We start from the raw sequence: 20,868 nt of genomic DNA on the forward strand, positions 1-20,868 counted from the left end.
ATGCTCAAGCTTTGAGGATAGAGTTAATTTTGACAAGGGGAGAATGTAATAAGACTTATTTTGCAAAGTTTTGATATATATATATATATATATATTTTGGAGCACATTTTGTTCATTTCAACGTTTTTCCACAGTCTAGGACTTTATTCTAATTGTTTCCGTGAAGTTTCAAATTTTGATCCGGGACACCTCTCGGGAGCTAGTTTTGAGTGTGCTGAGGTCAAAATTTGGAAAAGTTTTGTATGTAGGAATTGTAGTCCTAAATATAAGGAAAAATGTTGCTTCTTGGAGTTTTTCTAGATTCCTTCATTTTGATGCTCGTTTCAGCCTGTAGATTAAGGATAAAGTGAGAAAATGATGTTTTACATTAGTACGGTAGAAACTGGTGACTTGAAGGTAAATTTTTGGCCAAACTGAGCAAGATATGGATTTTTTGCATCACACAATTGTCAAAGATCTCAACAAGACGAACATATTCATATGAGACGGCCCCAGGAAAACTCTGAATTGTTTGGGAGTTACAGTTCGCTGAAAACGGTTCACATGTGTGAAATGTGTTTTTGTGGTTCTTATGCATTTGTGTGTAGGACACCTCTTTTAGACCCTATTTTTGGGTGGCTTTACTAAATACTGGAGAGAGGTAACACTTTTTCGTGTAGAAGGCAGCCCCATACTCAGAAGGAAGTTATTCTACTATGATGGCACCTTGAGATTGTGATTGTGCATGAGAGTGAGAGTGTGATTGAGAATGAGAGTTAGAGTGCGATTGGGATTGAGAACTGTGCACAAGATTGAGAGTGCGATAGCTCGGGGCTGTTCGGGCGGTTTCACACGAGCTACGCTCTCATTAGGTGAAATTTGGACTCACAAAGGGGCCCTTTAAGGAGTTACCTCTCTCTACCAAAACGGGTGCATGGATAAATTTTTGCAAACAAACTCCAAAGTTGGCGGAGGTTTGTCAGTTAGAATTTCCTCTTCAAGCTCTATCTACTGTTATATAGCACGCCATGAGATTCCTCATATTTTAGACGATTCTTGTTTTGATTCACCTATGATGTGACAACTGTCGAAATCTAAGTGAATCAAAAAAAGAATCTTGTGAAATATGAGGAATCTCATGGCGTGCTATATTTCAGTAGATAGAGCTTGAAGAGGACATTCTAACTGTCAAACCTGAGTCAACTTTGGAGTTTGTTTGCAAAAATTTATCCATGCGCCCGTTTTGGTAGAGAGAGGTAAAGTCAAACTGCTTAAAGGGCTCCTTTGTGAGTCCAAATTTCACCTAATGTCTTGTACCCATGAATTTACATCAATACAGATCTCTAATTTCGTGCGTCTACTCTATGTACTTTGCAATTTCTGTTATTCAGTTTGTTGGGCTCCCGCGTCTCGTCACACAAGAAGATACCCTGCTCACGGATATTATCCAGTCACGTACGTGATCTTAATTATACCCGGTTATATATTATAACGTTAGTGATATTCAAAGCTTATTAGTGATTTCCCATTGTATTTCATTATTTTGATACAATTATAGTATTCATATCCTATCCAAAGGACATTAGAAACCACAATCACTAATTACATTCTATTATTGCAAGCTTTTATGCTTAAAATGGATATAAACTCCAAGTATCATTCTGCAATAATGAGATGTAATTATCCATATAGCAAGGGGTATCGTCCTTCAAGGAGTTTTGAGAAACATTTTCTACATGAGGGAATTATATCCATTGCAGTGGATATAAGAACCACGTACTATAAACTATACACAATATATGTATGTATGTATGTATATATATATATATATATATATATATATATATATAAAATTCATATCGTGTAATAATGGATATTATGTTGGAACCATATATATTCCAGGTAAAGAAGACCTTGTTGCTCAACTCCATATGCACTATATGGTCTCAAACAAGCTTCTTGAGCCTGGTGTACAAAATTTGATCTTTTTCTCACCTGTAAAGGATTCATCTCTTGCTCTATATATATATATATATAATTCATATCGTGTAATAGTGGATATTATGTTGGAACCATATATATTCCAGGTAAAGAAGACCTTGTTGCTCAACTCCATAGGCACTATATGGTCTCAAACAAGCTTCATGAGCCTGGTGTACAAAATTTGATCTTTTTCTCACCTGTAAAGGATTCATCTCTTGCTCTTCATACCCCAACTTATACATAAAGCACGAAGGTAGCAGTTTTGTGATTCTTGATCTTTATGTGGATGCTACAATCCTTGTTTCCAATGATTTGGGATTTCTTCAGCAAGTGAAAAAGTTATTGTCTTCTACATTTGATACGGTGGATTTGGGAGATATTCACTCGTGTCTTGGCATTCATATTCAAAGGAACTACACAAAAGGTATTTTATTCTTTCGACAGTCAAAGTTTATTGCAGATACTATTCAAAAATTTGGTATGGAATCAACACATTTGACCAACACACCTTGTCTTTTGAGTTCTACAAAGAACACTTCTGACAGTGGTGGCAGTGAACTTGTCACAAATCAACCTTATGCTAACTTGATTAGATGTCTTCAGTTTGTTGGTATGAACACTCGCCTATATATTTTCTTTGTTGCTAATTATCTTGGACAACATCTTGTACATCCTTTTCTTAAGCATTGGTATGTAGCAAAGCGTGTATTGAAATACTTAAAATACACTACAGATTTAGGTTTGGTCTATCAACAACAAATTGACATCGGATTCTATGCAGTCTCTTTCTCTTTTGGGTTACACTGATTCAGACTAGGCAAGCTCACATTTATCTATGCGATCTACTAGTGGAGATTGCTTCTTTATAAGTGTTTGTTGAGTTCTAAGAAATTTATGACATTTTTTTCAATCAATTAGTTTTTGTTACCATTATAGGAATCCAAAATCACCTTTTTCTAGATCTATATGCAAGCAATGTCTGATACATGCATGCTATATATTAATAGATAGCATTTAAAGAGTAGATTCTAAGTATCCAAACTAAGACAAATTTGGATCTTATTTGTAGAAAATTTACCGGTCCTCACTTTTTGGAAGCTATGCCACATCAACAATTTCTTACAAGTTCCTAAAATGAGCTCAAAACTTCCCTAACGGTGACTTGTGAGAAAAAATGGGCAGATTGGGATCCACCATAAAATTTATATCTGATTGATGGTATCTCTAAAAATTATGTAAAACATAGAGGTGAATATTCAGCTCATGGGCTAAATTATGTTTGTTGGTCACTTCTTCAAATTCTAAGCGAAGTACCACCAGAAATCTCACCAAAACGCCTATTTTTTATGCTTGCAAAGGTCTTTTAGTGGCCCCTTCCTTTGTTGAATTTGCACAATGCATCCAAGAGGTAGCCCCTCCTTTTTCATATCATGATACAAAGCATCCAGGCTATCTTTACACATGCATGGAGGATTATTGGTGAACAAAGAAATATATACATGGTGGGACTAGTGTATGGACTATTCATGGGCTTTAGCTCAATGAGCACATGGTGTTAAAATAATGAGTACATAATGAAAAAATGTGGAAGAATTATGAATATAAAAAAGATATTGGAATAATATGATATGGACCCTCTTTTGTATTATTTTGGGTGAAAGAGGAAAAGTATGCAAGTAAATGAAAATTATATAATAAAAGTGACTAAGGGAGTAGGAGCCAAATTTTTCGTTTTCACAAGGGTAAGGATAAAAATGTGGAGGTGATTTGTATATAAGAAATAAATATTTATGAGATTACAGAATGTATACATTGGCAACAAAAATATACTTATGGTGCAAGAGGATAAAAGAAGGTATACATAGCCTAATAAAACAGACACCTAGGAATAAATATTTAAATAAAATATCAAAATAATCATTAATAATCCCTATATTTAGGCCCTATATACAATAGAATATTCACTCCAAAGAGGCTATAATATACTTTTCTTTTTTGGGCTCAACTAGCCCAGTGACTAGCTCATTGAGGGTTTTAAGGATATATGGGGAAAGTCTCGTAACTCACACACGCCTATGTAGAGTGAAAGGGTGAGGATAACCAGAGTTTTGAGTGATTGTATAGGGTGAGGTATCTCACTATGGAAATTTTGAATAGCCAAAAAATGGCTATCATTAGCCCTTCCTCAGGATGATGGTATATTCATGTACCATCATAAAGCATCTTTTCCAAAGAGAGTGCTTCTGAGTCCTTGACAAGATTTTCATTGTTTGGCCCCTTGGCATTTTGGCTTGACTTACACTCATGCTTCATGCAATAAAAGTTACATGAGATAGTTGCCTTTTGACAGATATTTGGTAGAAGGCGACCATTTACCATCTTAGGATGCTCCTTGCAATTTAAATCCATGAGCTGATAATAACTTGAATTAAATGATTTTTTGACCACATATGGACCTTGTAATGTGGTGTTGAATTTGGATTTAAACCTATTGTCAAGTCAATTGTCATACCTTAACACCAGCCCACCTTCCTTGATGCCTTTGTCCTTCGGTTTCTTGTGAAGGTTCTCCTTTTCTTGTATAGATTTTCTCTTGTAGCACACATAAGACGATTCTCTCTTCCACTCAAGCTCCACTAATATAAGAAGTTGATCCATCCATGCTTCTTGGTCATCTTGTGCCCCTTTGCTATGAAGCCGTATTGTTGGGATGCTGAGCTCGATAGGCTACAAAGCCTCTTGACCATAAACCAAGTAAAATGGTGTGAACTCTATGGCTTCCCTATATGTGGTTCGATACGCCCACAAGGCACCATCCAAGAAGTCATCCCATAACTTTGTCTTGTTTTGCACCATCTTCCTAATGATGCCTGCAATGACACCATTAGCCTTCTCCACCAAACCATTTGACTGTGGATAGTAGGGTGTGCTATGACGATGTAGAATGTGAAGCTCTTTACAAACTTCTGTGACTAAACCCTTCCATAACCCTGGACCATTATTAGAAACAATCTCCAAAGGTGTGCCAAATCTACAACAAATATTAGTGTAGATAAACATGCTTACTAATTTTCCATTTACCCTTTTTATATTTTGAGCCTCTATCCACCTAGTCATGTAATCTACGGCCACTAGAATGTAGAGTTTACCATTTTTTGTTCTAGGCATAGGACCCATAGCATCAATGCCCCACTTTTCAAAGGGTCCATTTGCAAGCATGATCTGCGTTGGACCATGGACCAATCTTATATTTCTATTTACCTGATAGTTTTGACAACTTTTACACCAATGTTGGACATCCACATGTAGGCTTGGCCAAACATACCCCACAAGAGAAATCTTCTTCACAGAGTTAACTCTTGGGAAAAATCACCACCACATGCTTCCTTATGCAAACCTTTTAGAATGGCTAGAATTTCCTTGATAGTTGGTACTCTTCTACACACTTGATCCTTCCCTCTTTGATACAGTGAGCCTTCTAGGAAGAGATAGATACTTTCATGAGTCTCCTCTTTTGATCTTTTGTGAAATATTATGGAAACTCACCCTCCAAAATATAGCCAATGACTCCAATCCCTGGTATCTCAATTGCTTGACAGTTGTGCAGCATGATGACCCACACTTCTTTCTCAACACCTGTAATTCCTTGTTGTGCAAGTAAATCTGCATCTTCATTTTGTTTCCTAGTAATATGATATAGTTTCACTTCTTCAAACTGATTAAGCAACCTACAAATGGCATTCTTGCATGCCCAAATGTTTAATCTGCTTCACAATGAGAAGTGCATCCCCCTTTACCGCGAGACATTGTATACCTTGGTCAATGCACATCTTTAAACCATGAAGTAGTGTGTCATATTTTTCTTCATTGTTGCTAGTTGAACCTGGTAGATTGACCTTCTCTTTCATGACCACATCTTCACTTGGGTTGAGCAATACTAGCCCTCCCCCTGCTTTTCCTGTGGCTCATCAAAAATCTCCATCAAAGAACAAGGTAAAAGAATTAGGAATACTTCTTGGTGGTGGCAACGGTAGGGTCTTTACTTTAGGCACCTTAATCTCCTTCTCATGTACCCTATAAGTGAGAACCCTTGCCAATTGTGCACGCACACTATCTTCTACCTTGAAAGAGTGCCGAAACTCTTGCAACTCCATAATCCACTTTGAGATGCTAATACTAAGATTCATTTGAGATGACACCCAAGGGAATAAGTTTTTTACAGTGAGAATTACAAAAGTTTTTGGTAGCAAGTAAGATCTAAACTTTCTCACCGCAAACATGAGAGAAAGAATCATGAGTTCTACCTCTGTGTAGCCTCTCTCCAAGGCATTCATGACCCTACTAGAAAAGTAGATGGGTCACATCCTGGTACTATAGGGATCTTGTTATAGCAAAACTGCACCAATTGTTTCTTTCCTAGCACTAGAGCTAACAGAGAATGTGTACTCCCAACAAGGAGGCATCAATGTTGGTAGCTCTGAAAAAATGAATTTAATGTTACAAAGGTACTCCTCAAGCTCATCAGACCATATAAATTATAATTGTTGTGTCAAATTTTGCAAAGGATATAGCAAATCCGAAGCTAAGTGAATGAAGTGTGACATATACTTCACCTTTTGAATTAATGAGATGACCTCTTTGAGATTCTTGGGTGATGGGATCTCAATAAGAGCCTTTTCCTTTGAAGTACCCACCTCAATGCCTTTATAGGAAACCATGTGACAGAGAAAGATCACTTCATCCTCACCTATGTGACATCTATTTGGATTGAAATCACCTCCCATATGTTGTAAAGCTTTTTTAAACCTTCTTCTACCTTCTTGTAGGTGCAATGATTTGAGTTATATATGTAAAAATCATCAATAAAACCCTAGTGGACTCTCCAAAGAATGCTTGAAACACCATGTTCATGAAGTGTTGGAAAGTTGCAGGAGCATTTGTCAGGCCAAATGGCATGACTTTGAAAGCATAACAACCCCAAGGAGTGATGAAGGTTGTTTTCAACCGATCCTCCAAGGCGATGCCTATTTGAAATTAGCTTGAGTAGCCATCACACACAGTGTACTTCTCATGACCAACTACCTCATTTAGTATGTCATCCTGAAATGGGAGAGAAAAGTGACCTCTTTTTGTTGCCGCATTCAGTGGATGGTAATCTCCACACACCCTCCACTTTCCGTTCTTCTTGGGAGTGACAACAATGGGAGAGACACACTCTAAATTCTCCACTGGATAAATGAAACCTACTGCTGCTAGAAACTTTCTTACCCCCTTGAGTAAAGCCTGCTCCTTGATAATTCCTAGCCTTGTAGCTTCTGAGCCTTAGGTGTGGCCTCTGGCTTTAACTCAATCTTGTATTCTTTAGCAAAAAGCCTAAGAAACTTCCTTAGCACACATTTGAACTACTCTCTTTCATCCTTTGTAAGTGTTGTAGACAACGTACCCTCTAACATTCCTTCATCTTGCACACCTTGGTTCTCATGAGGACCCATCTCTTCCAAACCTGGGAAGAGGTCTCTTGGTTGGTTGGCTTAAACCTTACCCCCATGACTTCGATGGAAGACTCCTCTTCACTAATGCTACCACTACTTTCTTCTTTTAAAGTGCTATCGGTCTAGTCTTCTTCCGTATCACTTTGAGATGATACTTCATGAAGCTCCTCTTGGCGTTGCTCCTTCATGTCAAAGACCACCTTCTTATGATTTTCATTCCTGCAAATTAATTTTCCACTCTCCCAATCCTGCAAAGCTCACATTTTCATTAGCCGTGGTCTTCCTAGGATAAATGGATAACCATTTTCTTTGGTAGACATAACATAGAAATCCACTGCATTCTTAATGCCAAAGGCCTCCACGAAAACATTTTTACAAATGCTTACGCACATAGCCTTGCTATTGTTTTCTATTTTTACTTTTATTTCAGATGTCTCATGGATGTGCATGCCTACTCTCTGCATGAGTCCTTCTCTCAAGATGAAAATCTCTACACCCCCATTCACTACACCTTTCCTAACTAACCTTCCTTTGATGTAACAGTCCAGCACCGGTGTAATGTCCTCATTCATTTCAGCTTGTGAATTTTTTCACAACAAGCACACTCTCTTTTACCTTTCTTCTAGTGCTAACTACCTTTGTTAAATCCCTCCTAACTTGTGGACATAATGCAATAAATTGAGGCCATGAGATGTCAGGGCCCTTACCTCTCATGTCTTCCAATAGGTTGTATGGAGCCTTACCATGTCCAAGAGAAAAGTCTTGGAGATTGATACAACATTGAGTACTCTTGGCTTCTTTGGTCTCTTTTGCTTTCTTTTCTCGTCCATGGTCACTTTGTGACGTGACTCCTTCTTTCTCCTTACCTTTTCCACGACCACGCTTAATGCCATTTAATTCCATGTCAACCTCATTTGAGTTTTTCACCTCTACAACATGCACATTTGGATCTGGCAAAGGTGGAACTAATTCTACCCCTCATGGAGGTGGTCTTGATCCATTTGGCCTTTGTAGAAGCCGTGGTTGTTGATTAGTTCCTTCACGTGCATTCATAACTGGATAATTCAAGTCGGGTCTCGTTGGTTCCGTGGCCTCGCTCCCCACGGGGACAAGGACAATTATACATCCCATGTCCAGATTCTCTACAATTCCAATATTGCAAAAGTTGCCTAGGTCGTGGCTCTCACTCCTTTGCTTTCTTTGTTTGTCCCTTGGGACCTACAACTTGTGCAAGATGAATTGACAAGCTGTTTAAGGATTCATTTAGCTTTTCAATCACCTCAGATGTTACCTGAGGAATATCTCTAGATATTGATGTTTGCAATTTTCCCTTGGGTCTAGGACCCTCTATTAGAACCTCTCCACTTAGGCATTTAAGTTTTTGATACTTCTCAATAGCCCTAGTTTCAGTTGCATCAAAGGTAGCAGGTGCATGTGCCTCCACCTTTACCTTAAGATCAGGAAAGCATTAGGGAAAATTTGGACTCATAAAGGGGCCTTATAAGGAGTTTGACTCCCTCTCTCATGTCCAAAACGGACGTGTAGAAAACTTTTTTCAAATTAACTCTAAACTTGGAGGAGATTTGGCAGTTAGAATCTACTCTTCAAGCTCTTTCTATTGATATATAGCACGCCACAAGATTCCTCATATTTTGAAAGATATTATTTTTTATTCTCTAGATTTTAGACGGAGCTATCACATCACAAGAGAATAAAAAATAGAATCTTTTAAAATATGAGGAATCTTGTGGCGTGCTATATATCAATAAAAAGAGCTTGAAGAGTAGATTATAACTGTCAAATCTTCCACAAGTTTAGAGTTGATTTGCAAAAAAATTACTGCACACACGTTTTGGACATGAGAGAGGAAGTCAAACTCCTTATAAGGACCCTTTGTGAGTCCAAATTTTCCCTAATGAGTCCGACTATGAACCTCTCCTTTAGAAATCTTGCACAATCACCACGGCTAGTAGCAGTTCGTATCCATAGAGCCCAAAGACATACAAACTCTTGCTTGTACAAGTAGTAGTCATCTAAGTCTTTTTTCTTATGAGAAACAATGTCTTGCCATAGTTTTTGAGTATTTTGGGAATCAGAGAAGTATTTCTTGAAACGATTCACAACTTCCATGTAATTCCCCTTAACTTCCTTAAGCAAAGAGTCAAACCAAGTGCTAGCATCTTTCCTAAGGACCACCTCAAACATTTCTACATGTTCCTGACTAGTTACTATCCATTTGATACGGCAAGACATCTTGAAATTTGCTAAAAATAATTTTGCATCCTCTCCAGGCTCTCCAAAGAAAAGAGGATATTGGTACATTTGGCATTGACTTTCCATTATTATGAAAGATTACAACACGAGTTACAACAAGGGATACAATAAGAGATTTAGAACCACTTGTTTGCAAATGAACAAGTAAGAAAGTACCACTCTATGTTTTCTTCTTCAGCTATCCAAGCTTCAACGAGGTCTTGATTTATTTGATCGAAACAAAAAGGTAGACTATTGATGATCTCTAAGAAGGGTTGAAATTATTCAAAGCTAAGGTGATAAATGAAAATATCTAGAACTTCATTTTCTATATCCAATAGAGAAACCACGTCCCAAGTGATGAATTTCACTTGCTCTACGATTCTCGATGCACAAGCAGTTTGTATAAAAAATAGATCTTCATGCTTATTGAAGGCTTTGAGAAAGTAGCAATTGACTAGGAGCTCCTTTTCTTTGAGTTCCACATAGTCAAAGTGTGGCAACCTTCTCACAATTTCATAACTAACATCCTCATCAAGTCCAATCAAGTTTGCAAGATTTAAAGAATCCACTTGTGCTACAAAATTCGTGGACAAAAACTCCTTAGGATTATGGTTAAATTGTTCATAAGCATAAAGAGATTTACAATGTCTCTATGAACAACATGTCATAGAAAGTAGAGAAGGATGAGAATTTATACAAGTTTGCAATCTTCTCTATGCTCTCTTTATTAAGACAAGCTCTAAATAGCTCCCTATCTCTTTTGCTGAAAGTGAAAGGAAGACTATCAAAATAAGACGCAAATAATGAAAAAAATTCACCAAATGTGAGTCTATGAAGTATGAACTTTGGTCGCAAGTTTTTCTGTAGAGTCTTCCTCAACGGTGAAATGTACTCACCAAACACCAAATTTAAATCTATTTACGAATCCTAGGGTACACACTATTTGGATGAAAGCGCGGTCTTCCTTAGTGCCCACCAAAAACAACAGGAAAATAGAATCTGCACCTAGGACCTTTCGTCTTAAATTCACCACCCTCTTGTTATGAGCAAGACGCTTTACTACTTGCTCCTGCAACTCAATCGGTAATAGGGCTAGATCTCTAAGAATTAAGCTTTCAATGCACACACATCCCTTGTTAGAAAAAATGATCCTTTTTTTTTAACAAGCTTGGACAAAGAAAAAACAAACACACACACAATTTTGATGGGCTGCAGTTCATTTTAGAATAAAATGAATACATGTACACCAAAAGAAGTGTGGTAGTTGATGAGAGGTAGAATGATAGGTTTTGGAGATGCAAAAATTTTTCTTGTTCTTTCAGCCCCAAAAATAAACACCATAAGTTGCTGGGAATGTATCTTTCTACTGAGTGCAATATTTATCCTAATATGTGGTGTGAAGTAAAAGGAAAATTTCATGGGCCATTATCCATGCTCTGTACATAACCTACTGCTTAAAATACAACAAAGGTATATACATACAAACTAAGATTGTACCTAATGAAAGGCAAAATAAAAGAATTTATTGAAGTGTTTATTTCGGCTAACCTAAGAGGACCTAAAATTTTATGACCGACACATTGCAATTATAACTTAGTACTACAATTATGTGTACCTTCTGCCTTGCAATGGGAATGAAAGATAATACAATTCGCGTGATTCATGCAAACTACTGGACTATTCTAAAGGTTGAACCTATGCAAAAAACATACACAAGCTCTCCTCACTAGGGGCACCAAAATTGAGGCGATCCGGGGCGGGAACAAGAGAAGTGACCTCTAAATACTTCTCAAGGCTCCCATGCTACTCAATTTGGAATGGGATAGAAGCACATAAGAAAACAACAAACCAACAACCAAATCCAACGAAAGAAAGGGTCACCACCTAGTTATGGATGCAAACTAGGATGCAAATAGTATGTAGCCCAACGTGCAAAGAGAAGAATGAATAAGTCTTTCTTTTAATGCATCATTGGGATCTTCTTCAAGCTTTAGCATCATCTTCAAAGCTGGTATCTCCACCTCAATAGAAAGTAAAGCCTCTTTTCCAAAAACTAGATGGAAGGGAGAGAAGCCAGTACCTGATTTGATAGCAGTACTGTAATCCTAGAGAGCACAAGGTAGCTCTAAATCCCAAGTCTTCACATTTTTCCTTGTCATCTTCATAAGAATCCTTATGGGCTCTTCATGAAACCTTTCATTCATGCCATTGCATTGGGGATAATATGGAGTAGTAAACCTGCGATGCACATGAAGCTTCTCACATAGATAATCCACCAACTCTGCCTTGAAACATGGACCCTTGTCAGAAAGTAACTATAATGTCGTGCCAAATTTGCAAAAAATATCTTCAGATATAAATAAGGAAACATCTTTGCTCATGATGTGCTTAACAGCTTTGGCTTCGGCCCATCTGGATAGATAGTCAACAGCAGCAGTGAGTATGTAACATTTGCCTCTATCTATCATAGGTAGAGGACCTACTACATCAATACCCCACTTCTCAAACACAATAGTGCCTCTAATTTCTGACTTGAGAACACTATTTTCCATGCTTTGACACTCTTTACAAGACTTGCACCAATGATGAACATCACGTTGAATGCTTGGCCACACATACTCCTCCTGCAAGACTTTATGCAAAGTGATCTTTGAAGCAAAGTGACCACCACAAGAACCCTCATGACTCTCCTCTAAAATTTTGTAAATTTCCTATTTCCAAGGAACGTTTCTCATCACAAGATCAGCCCCCTTCATATATAAGGCATCACCAAGTAGCACATACCTTTTGGCATTGCGTAGGAAGGCATACTTTTTTTACTTCTCCAACTCTGATGGAAGCATACCTATTTGTAGAAACACTTCCTCCCTCTCTAAAGATTCCCTTCCCAAATAAAGAGGAGAATCAACCCTTATCACATACAATTGCCCAATTGAAGCTTGCGCTACACCATGTGCTTTTTCATTTTGAGACTTGTCCACATGCCGTAAACTCCAAGCTTCAAAATGCTTAAGCAGATTCTTCACTTAAAACCACATATATTTTCAGCCTTGGATTCCTAATTTGCGGCACCCCAAGGACTTGCTTAACCACCAAAAGAGCATCACCTCTTACCCTCACAAGACGAATGCCAAGCTCAACACAAAGGTTGAGACCTTTCTCCAAAGTAAGATAAACAAATTCATTGTTGCTTTGTGTTGTAATATTCAAACTCCTTTTAGTTACCAACGGACCTTGAGGATCATACATAACAACACCTCCCAAGGCTTCACCATGTGCTTTCCTGTAAGAGCCATTAGAAAAAAATAGATAGGCATTGTCTATGTCAGGAGCTTCCATGTGTTGCTTTTTCATCGCGTCCTCCTTAAGAAGAAAAGGGCTTTCCTTATAAGTAAGCAAATCAGCCAATGTAGCCCTTGTACTCTCCTCAACAAGAAAAGAGGATTGGAATTCTTGTAACTCCGCAATCCACTTCATGAGCCTCTTTGACAAAGTAGGGCTATTGACCAATTGAGGTAGAAGAGTGGTGCCCTCTTGACTCCATGTGCAAGCATTGTGTCAACAAGTGAATTATGATTGAATTTGATAATTTTTTGTTGACTTCAACTCAATGATGCATAAGATTCTCCTCCCTTTCATTATTGACTTTTACTCTTCACCTGTAGTGACCGTTAGGTAGTGACCGTCGGGTAGAATCAACATCCGGTGATTTTTATTTTTTTAATTATTTTCCTTTTCATAGGGTTTGTTCCTACCTCTCCTTATTTCCGAGATCCAAATGTGTCAAAACCATAGCTATACACAAAATAAATACATAGATTGTTTTTGTGATTTTCATGCATTAGGTCCTTCCTCCTCTTACGGTCCTTGAAGCCTCGCCACCAAGTCATACCAAGAGAGAGGTGGAGCAAAAATTTGAAAAGCGGCCCTCACTCTTTAGGTAGATAGCTACTATAGAAAAGAACAACGATGTAGAGACTTTTTGCAGAGACCATGTCGTGAGGAGGTTAGATAAGCTTTGCATGAGATTTGGTATGCTGCTAAAGGACAATGAAAACGCTTCTCCAAGGGACGTAATGTTAGGCCTAAGGTACGATTGGATAGGCCAAGGGCAATGACATACATGCGATAAAAGGGGGTTCTATAAATAACATGGCCAAGGGATTTTATAGGGAACTGTTGGGTGGTGAAGAGCGTGCAGTTGTCTTCCTGGTCTTACACACACACACACACACACACAGATGGAGAAGCTACCATGTGATTGCATTGAGAGAGATAGTGTAACATTTAATGGCCTAAAAACTTATGTGTAGCGGAAATTAGCATGAACATAATGGGCATTTCATTAGAATAGATTCCTAATGAGAATTGCAAGAGTGCTTGGGTGGAGAGAGCAACTAAAAGCATAACACCAAGTTAGATAGCATGAACAATACTTTCAAAAGAGAGAGAAATTAAGCAATTTGACAACAGTTGAGGACCGGATTTGCACGGATCCGGGTCCCCCCTCCAAAACGCTTTGTATTATGGTTTCTACCATCAAGAGAGACATTGTACAATACAATTCTTTGTGTTCCTTCAAGACTAGCTAGTGCAATGAAGATGAAAGCTTCATGCACTCAGCAAAACACTTAGCAAACACAACATCAGTTATCCCCGGTCTCAGACCCAAGACCTCACATACCTTCGAAGATGGTGAGAGCTAGCAGTGTATGAGAGTAGATTGAGAGGAAGAAGGAGTATCTTACGAGAAAGATGTACATATCCTCACATAATCACTCATATTAGCAGAGCTTATCTTAGTAATTATCTTGGTAGAGGAGATGAGCATGCATTGAAGCTTGGCTCTTGGTTGGATTTGCATCCACATGCCAAGAGTGTGTCGATGTAGGCTTCTATCTCACAAGCTTGGAGTAGGTGATGAGCTCTCCATTAAAGCTTGGGAAGAGATAGTCTTCTCTACTTCACACATAGACTGTGTGTGATAATGCCTTGCAAAAATCAGCCCCCTCTCTCTCTTGGGCGAGCCCTCTTGCTAAATGCTCTTGCTATCCTCCCATTGGACCTCCCGAGGGATAGCCTATCACAATTAAGCAGCATAAGTGATAGCCTTCTGACATGTGTCCCCCTTTCCCCTTTTGTGAGAGCTTTAGGTAATTTAATAATTAAACTAAACTCTCATTGGACCCCTTTGCCTCCTGGCCAATGGGAATTAGGCAAGCCATTGGGCTCCTGAATGCTCATTGGACCCATTGGGAGACTGTCCAATAGTCTTCTAGGAGACTTAATTTTCATTGGTTCTTTTTATTAAGTGTTTTTAAATTAATTAAACTAGATTTACTCTAGCCTAATTCTCATTGGTACACCTCCAAGGCCATCCAATAGGAATTGGGTACACCTTGTGGGCATCTGGCCTAGGGAGCTGACATGTGTCCCTCATTCCCTTTGTGTAAAGGGAGCTTGTGTGTGTGTGTGTGTGTGTGTGGCTTTCTCTCTCATCCCCTAGAAGAAAGGCTCGCCCCCTCCCAAGTAGGGATGTGCAAAGACTATTTTGAACACACACAAAGCATCCAATTCCCCTAGGGTTGACCTTTGGACACAACCTTTGAATTATGGAACCTTAGCATTTTGGAAGTCTTAATGGGCTGAACCTTATGGTCTTTTTAGCCCATTGTTGCACATGGCTCTTTTGCAAATGGCCCCCCCCTTTGGATCCCTATTTTCCCTCCTTTGGATCCCTACTGTGGCCGGTCTACTAGCTTAACCAATATTCTAGCTTTTTCTCCCCCGGCACTTCCCCATATTAAATGATCGTTTAACATGAGAAAATCATTTAGGATAATTAGATATTGATTATTATGACAGATAGGGAGAGATATGGCCAACTAACCGAGCCGCCGCAGAGGAAAAGGAGGGAGAGTATGCCCCCCCTCTGCCCTGCCTCCTCGGCACCAATCGACAACGAGAGAGAGAGAGAGAGAGAGAGAGAGAGAGAGAGAGAGAGAGGATCTCTACACACAATGTTTGATTTTTTATTTACTTATTGCGGTGCATATATATTTGGATATTTGGTAATTTTAAACCATATTCTTTTTTCAAACAAAACAACCTAAGGAAAGAGAAACACTTTGCAAATGGAAATAATGCTCATTATAAAACACTTACAACATAGGAATGTACTTGTAGGGAGAAGCTATTTAATCTTAGAAATCATACAGAAATTAGGTGTTGCGATTTTCTATGGACATCGTAGAGCTCTTCTTAAAAGGAAGTGAACCATGTCAGAAACAGGAAGAAAGAAATGAACATATATGAACCCACAACCTTAGCATGGAGATGTTGATTCTTTTGAGAGTTCCTCAACGCCACAATGCCTTCACACATGTTGCTATTGTATTGCCCATAACGATTTAACATGCTTTCTTATGAGCGTATAAGAGATGCAATGAGCAGATTATGAAAAATACCAGAACCAAGATAATGGCTTTGCTGGACTACAATGCTTTTAAGCTTCTCAAAAAGAGCATCTGTTTTGGTTTTGCCCATATGGGCCTCCATAGTTGGCTTTAAGATGCTTGCATACATGTGTACCCATTGTTTCGCTATCTGCATTTGATCCCCTTGGTTGGGGAAGACGGCCATGTTTTTAATAGTTTCCATCTGTAACACTTTTAGATCTGGTACATCTTTTAATGCTTCTCCTAGCTCTTGTTGGTTGAAGAAGTAGATGGGAATGTTGAACATTTCCATCTCCTCCAATGTTACTAGGCCCTGAGACCAAGCACTCTCTCTCTCTCTCTCTCTCTCTCTCTCTCTCTCTCTCTCACACACACACACACACACACACACACACACACACACACACACCATCATCAACAATGGACATGCATACATAGATACATATGTTTTATACACACACATAAGGAGAGTAAGCTTCATCCATAGATTAATACACTATTACCATTTATTAATCTCTAGAAAAGTAGATTCATCCTCTTTGAGCTTAACGAAAAGATCCTACTTACCTCATGCACCAATTTGTTCCATGCTAAATCAAGAGCTTCAAAGATGGAGTCTACTTGCACAAGGTCACTCGTGCCCTCGTTGAAATTATCCTCTAGATCCATAGTACTTCTTACAACCGAGCACAAGAATAAAATTCCTCCCTTGGTAAGCTCATGTGCTCTACTCTTCAAAAAATGCTTCACATCAATTTTGGATTGTTTAGCATAAGCATCACGGACATTCTCTGACGATTTGTCTTTGCTAATCCATGTACGAGCACCGTTCCATGCAAGAGAGGTCTTCTCAATAATGCTTGGAGGAATCTGAAAATGGATTTAAAAGAAAGCAAATAAACACAATTCAAAGCTAAAATGTATGGAGTTAACAATAGATTGGTAACAAGACACTTTTATATCCTTGGACACTTTTGTGTCCTCTTCACTCAATAACTTTCAAGAATTGTTGATTGAGATGCCAAGTAGCTTCTAAAGTGGTTTATATCCACAAAGCTAGTTTATGACTTGGAGAAAACTTGAAGTTTTTTGGGCTAGTGATTTCATCTTTAGATTTTGGTTTGAACAGCATGTTTAAGCCTAACATGAGCCAAAAAAAACATATGCTAAAATTGGCATTAGACCACCCTAAAATACAACTTAATGACCTTTAAAGTGCTACACAAACAACATGGGTGATTCATAAGATATTTTCATGCTTCCAATAACTCGAGAGACTATATATTGGAAGCTATGGCCCATTTATGAAAAATTCTTTGTGCGAATCTTTTAGTAGAAATCACACTTTGATTAATATTTTGGGGAAAAGCTTTAAAATCATAAGGCAATTTTGAGTGTGGTCATTGACTACTATGTAGGTCTTCTTCCTGGAGTTTTGGGGCTTCTAAGACCTTAAATAGAAAACAACACATAGATAGAAGTGATTTTGCTTTTCACAAAAATAGTACTTATTTTGAGTTATGATCATGTTGTGTTCAAATTTCTAAATTCCACTCAATCAACATGCTTCTTTTGAAGCTTAGCTCCATTAAAGGAAAGTATACAATCTGAATTTGGCACCAACTTAATAGGTATGTAAGACATCCGAAAGGCCACATTGTGGATGCGAGTTTTTTCGTTCGTGCAATTTTTGTACTTAGGTGTGTTCCAAATTGTCTTATGAAGCTAAGTTTTGATGCTTTCTATGTTTGAACATAAAAGTAAAGAACCAAAGTGTGTAACATGGAAGAATTTATAGTGGTAATGGTAGGTGTAGCATAGAAACATTGATGATAGATTAGCAAAATAAAGAAAATGCAAATCTTTTATATTTAATTCTATGTCCAAACAAATTTTGTGGGCCTACAACAACCACATACATTGGTCAAGAACCCATTAATGTTTATAGAGAAATTATGCTTGGTCGTTAGAGAATTTTGTATATTGTGTAAAATGGGGTTCGCCTGGCAAATATATCGTTTTTGGTCAATTTGAGCACATACTGGGTCGAATTGACAACACATTAATTAATTAACCATAGAGATTCTGTTCGAATCTTCCAAATCGAAAAGGAAAAGGGCCCAGTTGGATGCTTGCACGTGCGGTTGCTTTGCAGCCAGCATCTGTCCCAGCTCCACCCTTGCAGGCACGAACGTAGCCTGCCTCTGTCCCTACCTCTGTCCCATTGCACGTCTACGGCACTCCAACCTTAACTGATGCTGAAATCCAAACTGCCCGAGTAACTCCTGCTCGCAAGAGGTGTATCTAGAGACGCTAAGGACTCTGGTTCAACTCCGACAAACCAGACAGCGCTCAAACACCTCCCTACTCACTGCGCTTCTCTGCCAACCCCTTCGGCCCTCACTCACGCCCTCCCCTGCAGATCACGGACGACACAGAAATCTCCTCTGTCACCCCCTTCGCCCTCACCAATCGCCACCCCTGCAGAGAGAGAGAGAGAGAGAGAGAGAGAGAGAGAGAGACAGATGTCACCCCTGCGTCGACTCCACTCCACCACACACACCTACTAACACACGTCAACGCACTTTCGTTTTACTCCCCCTTTTGGAAGATATCTCTCGAGATACCCTGTAATTTGATGTGCTTACGAATTTTAAAGGGACATACTAAAGAGTTGTGAGTGTTTCTTGTTTTTGCCACATAAAGTGTGCTCTTAGCTAGCTTTGAGTATATGTAGGCACTTCATTCATATGATTAGTAGTATTGAATTTGTTTCCAAAACCCGAAAGGACATTTTGATGTCTTGTTAAGTCACCATACTAGTGTTGAGCACGAACAATTACAAGGTGTGATCCATTGACCCTACTTTCACTTTCTATGAGTAATTCAATTACTAAATTAAAACTATGTAAAAAAAACAATTTGGAGATCACATGAAGAATCTCTTAGCTTACACTTCATTGGTAAGTAGTATCCTTATTCTTAACGGGAAGACATATTTTCAAAATTTTCAATTAGGTCTCCCCAGTCTAGTCTCGGATAAATAAAAAGCCTTCAAAACACCTTGAGTGTGTAAGCGAAGGGTGCGTTTAGGAATTGAGACCCATGAAGGTGAAAAGTTAAAAAAAAAAATTGTGTTCAAAATAAATAAAGAGGTGATCTACTTCACATTGGTGTTTTTCTTCCCTTTTATTTTTCATCTAATTTTTTTTTAAAATGTCTTTTCTATACGTACTTGTACTATGCAAGCAGTAAATTTTTTTTTTTCAATATGCCTTTTTTCTAATGACAAAAGAAAAGACATGAGACAATTTAAAACTAGGACAAGCCATTAAAAAAAAATTGAAAAATTTATTGTCTTTCACTCCCCCAAGTATGGACTTCAGTTATAATGATAAAATATCATACCAAAAATTGACTGCATCAAACCTGTAATGAAGAACCCATTTACAAACTAAAATTGCTTCAGTACATTCAAAAGTGACAGTGTGTTTTAGAGAGAGAGAGAGAGAGAGAGAGTGAGAGGGAGAGAACCTGCGAGAGCCAATGCAAAGCGTAGGAGCAAATAGCAAGATCCAGTGAAGCGAATGGAAACAGGCGGCCGTAGAACGATCCTGGCACGCCCGCGACGAAGACTAGGGGAGGCGGACGATTTGCTAGCTCATCGTCGACGGCGCCGATGGTAGACTGAAGGTTGTGCTGCAAGGATTGAAAGAGAGAGTTGAAATCATTAGAAGGCAAGTCTGAGAAGAAGTACTGGATCTCAAGTGGGCTCGAATGCAGTGAGGCATTGCAGGTTTGTCCCAGTGTTTGAAGCACGAAGTCTGCGCAGTCCAAAGTGTTGCGACCGTAGGAGCAGCCGAGGTCAGCGATGGCAATGTGGTGGCGGCGAGGGACGATCTCGTCGTAGGCAGCAGCCAGCGACCGGCCGACGCTCTGATTCATTTCAGCTTCCGGCCGGTCGTTACTCTCATTTGCAGCTACTGTGCGGGCATTTAGCGTCTTGAGAACTAGATGCTTCATTGCTTCCTCCAGGCGAGGCTTGGCCACGGAGTGAAAATTGTAGTTCTGACCCTCTGAGTTCTTTGCGTAGCTCTCCTCGCCCGCGATGCCTTGCATCGCCCTCATCGTCTATGGGTATGGGTGCTAAGGCTGTGGGTGGCGTAGTAGAAACATACGCATGAGCTCCTTGCTCTTTAATAAACTCATGCCGTCCGAGTATTTACTAGATTCAAATTCATAGATCCAAATAGGGCACATGCGGTATCATACTAATCTATTGCAAATTGCACTATAAAAAGTAGTACATCTTTTTATTCTTTTCATGGGCATGAGGACACCTTGAAAGGCAAACCACATATGACAAGGAGTGCGGATAAGAGAGAGAGAGTAGGGTAGTGCAAGAAAAAATGAGGCCTATGATGAAGACTTCTCCTCAACCACACCACCTCAAGGCTCATGCTTGTACTGATCATTTGAGGACTATGACATTCTTCTGTGGAAAGAAAGATGTGAGTGCACTAGTCAAATTTTGAATCAAAAGGGAGAATGTGACATATCTCTAATGGGAAAATAATGTGCAATACTAAGTACTACAAACCCTCTTAGCTATTGGAGCTTGAAATACCTAGAAATTCTTTTTGGAACTATATTAGAATTAGATAGAGTAAAAAGTTACAAAACTACTCCCCACGCAGTAA

At 38.8% G+C, this 20,868-nt stretch overlaps 1 protein-coding gene across 1 annotated transcript; it reads right to left on the reverse strand.

Moving 5' to 3' along the window:
- Nucleotides 1-15,837: 15,837 nt before the first annotated feature.
- LOC147416699 (indole-3-acetate O-methyltransferase 1-like) lies at nucleotides 15,838-20,442 on the reverse strand. The gene is made up of 3 exons (XM_086508137.1): nucleotides 19,703-20,442; nucleotides 16,736-17,038; nucleotides 15,838-16,481 (listed from the first exon to the last, which is right to left on the reverse strand). Exons 1-3 carry the CDS (start codon nucleotides 20,294-20,296, stop codon nucleotides 16,134-16,136), a joined length of 1,245 nt encoding a protein of 414 aa, XP_086364263.1. The 5' UTR covers nucleotides 20,297-20,442; the 3' UTR covers nucleotides 15,838-16,133.
- Between the last annotated feature and the right edge of the window lie 426 nt (nucleotides 20,443-20,868).

Source organism: Adiantum capillus-veneris, unplaced genomic scaffold, assembly GCF_014529385.1.
Source record: "Adiantum capillus-veneris isolate H3 unplaced genomic scaffold, ASM1452938v2 Hic_scaffold_588, whole genome shotgun sequence".
Classification (NCBI taxonomy): domain Eukaryota; kingdom Viridiplantae; phylum Streptophyta; class Polypodiopsida; order Polypodiales; family Pteridaceae; genus Adiantum; species Adiantum capillus-veneris.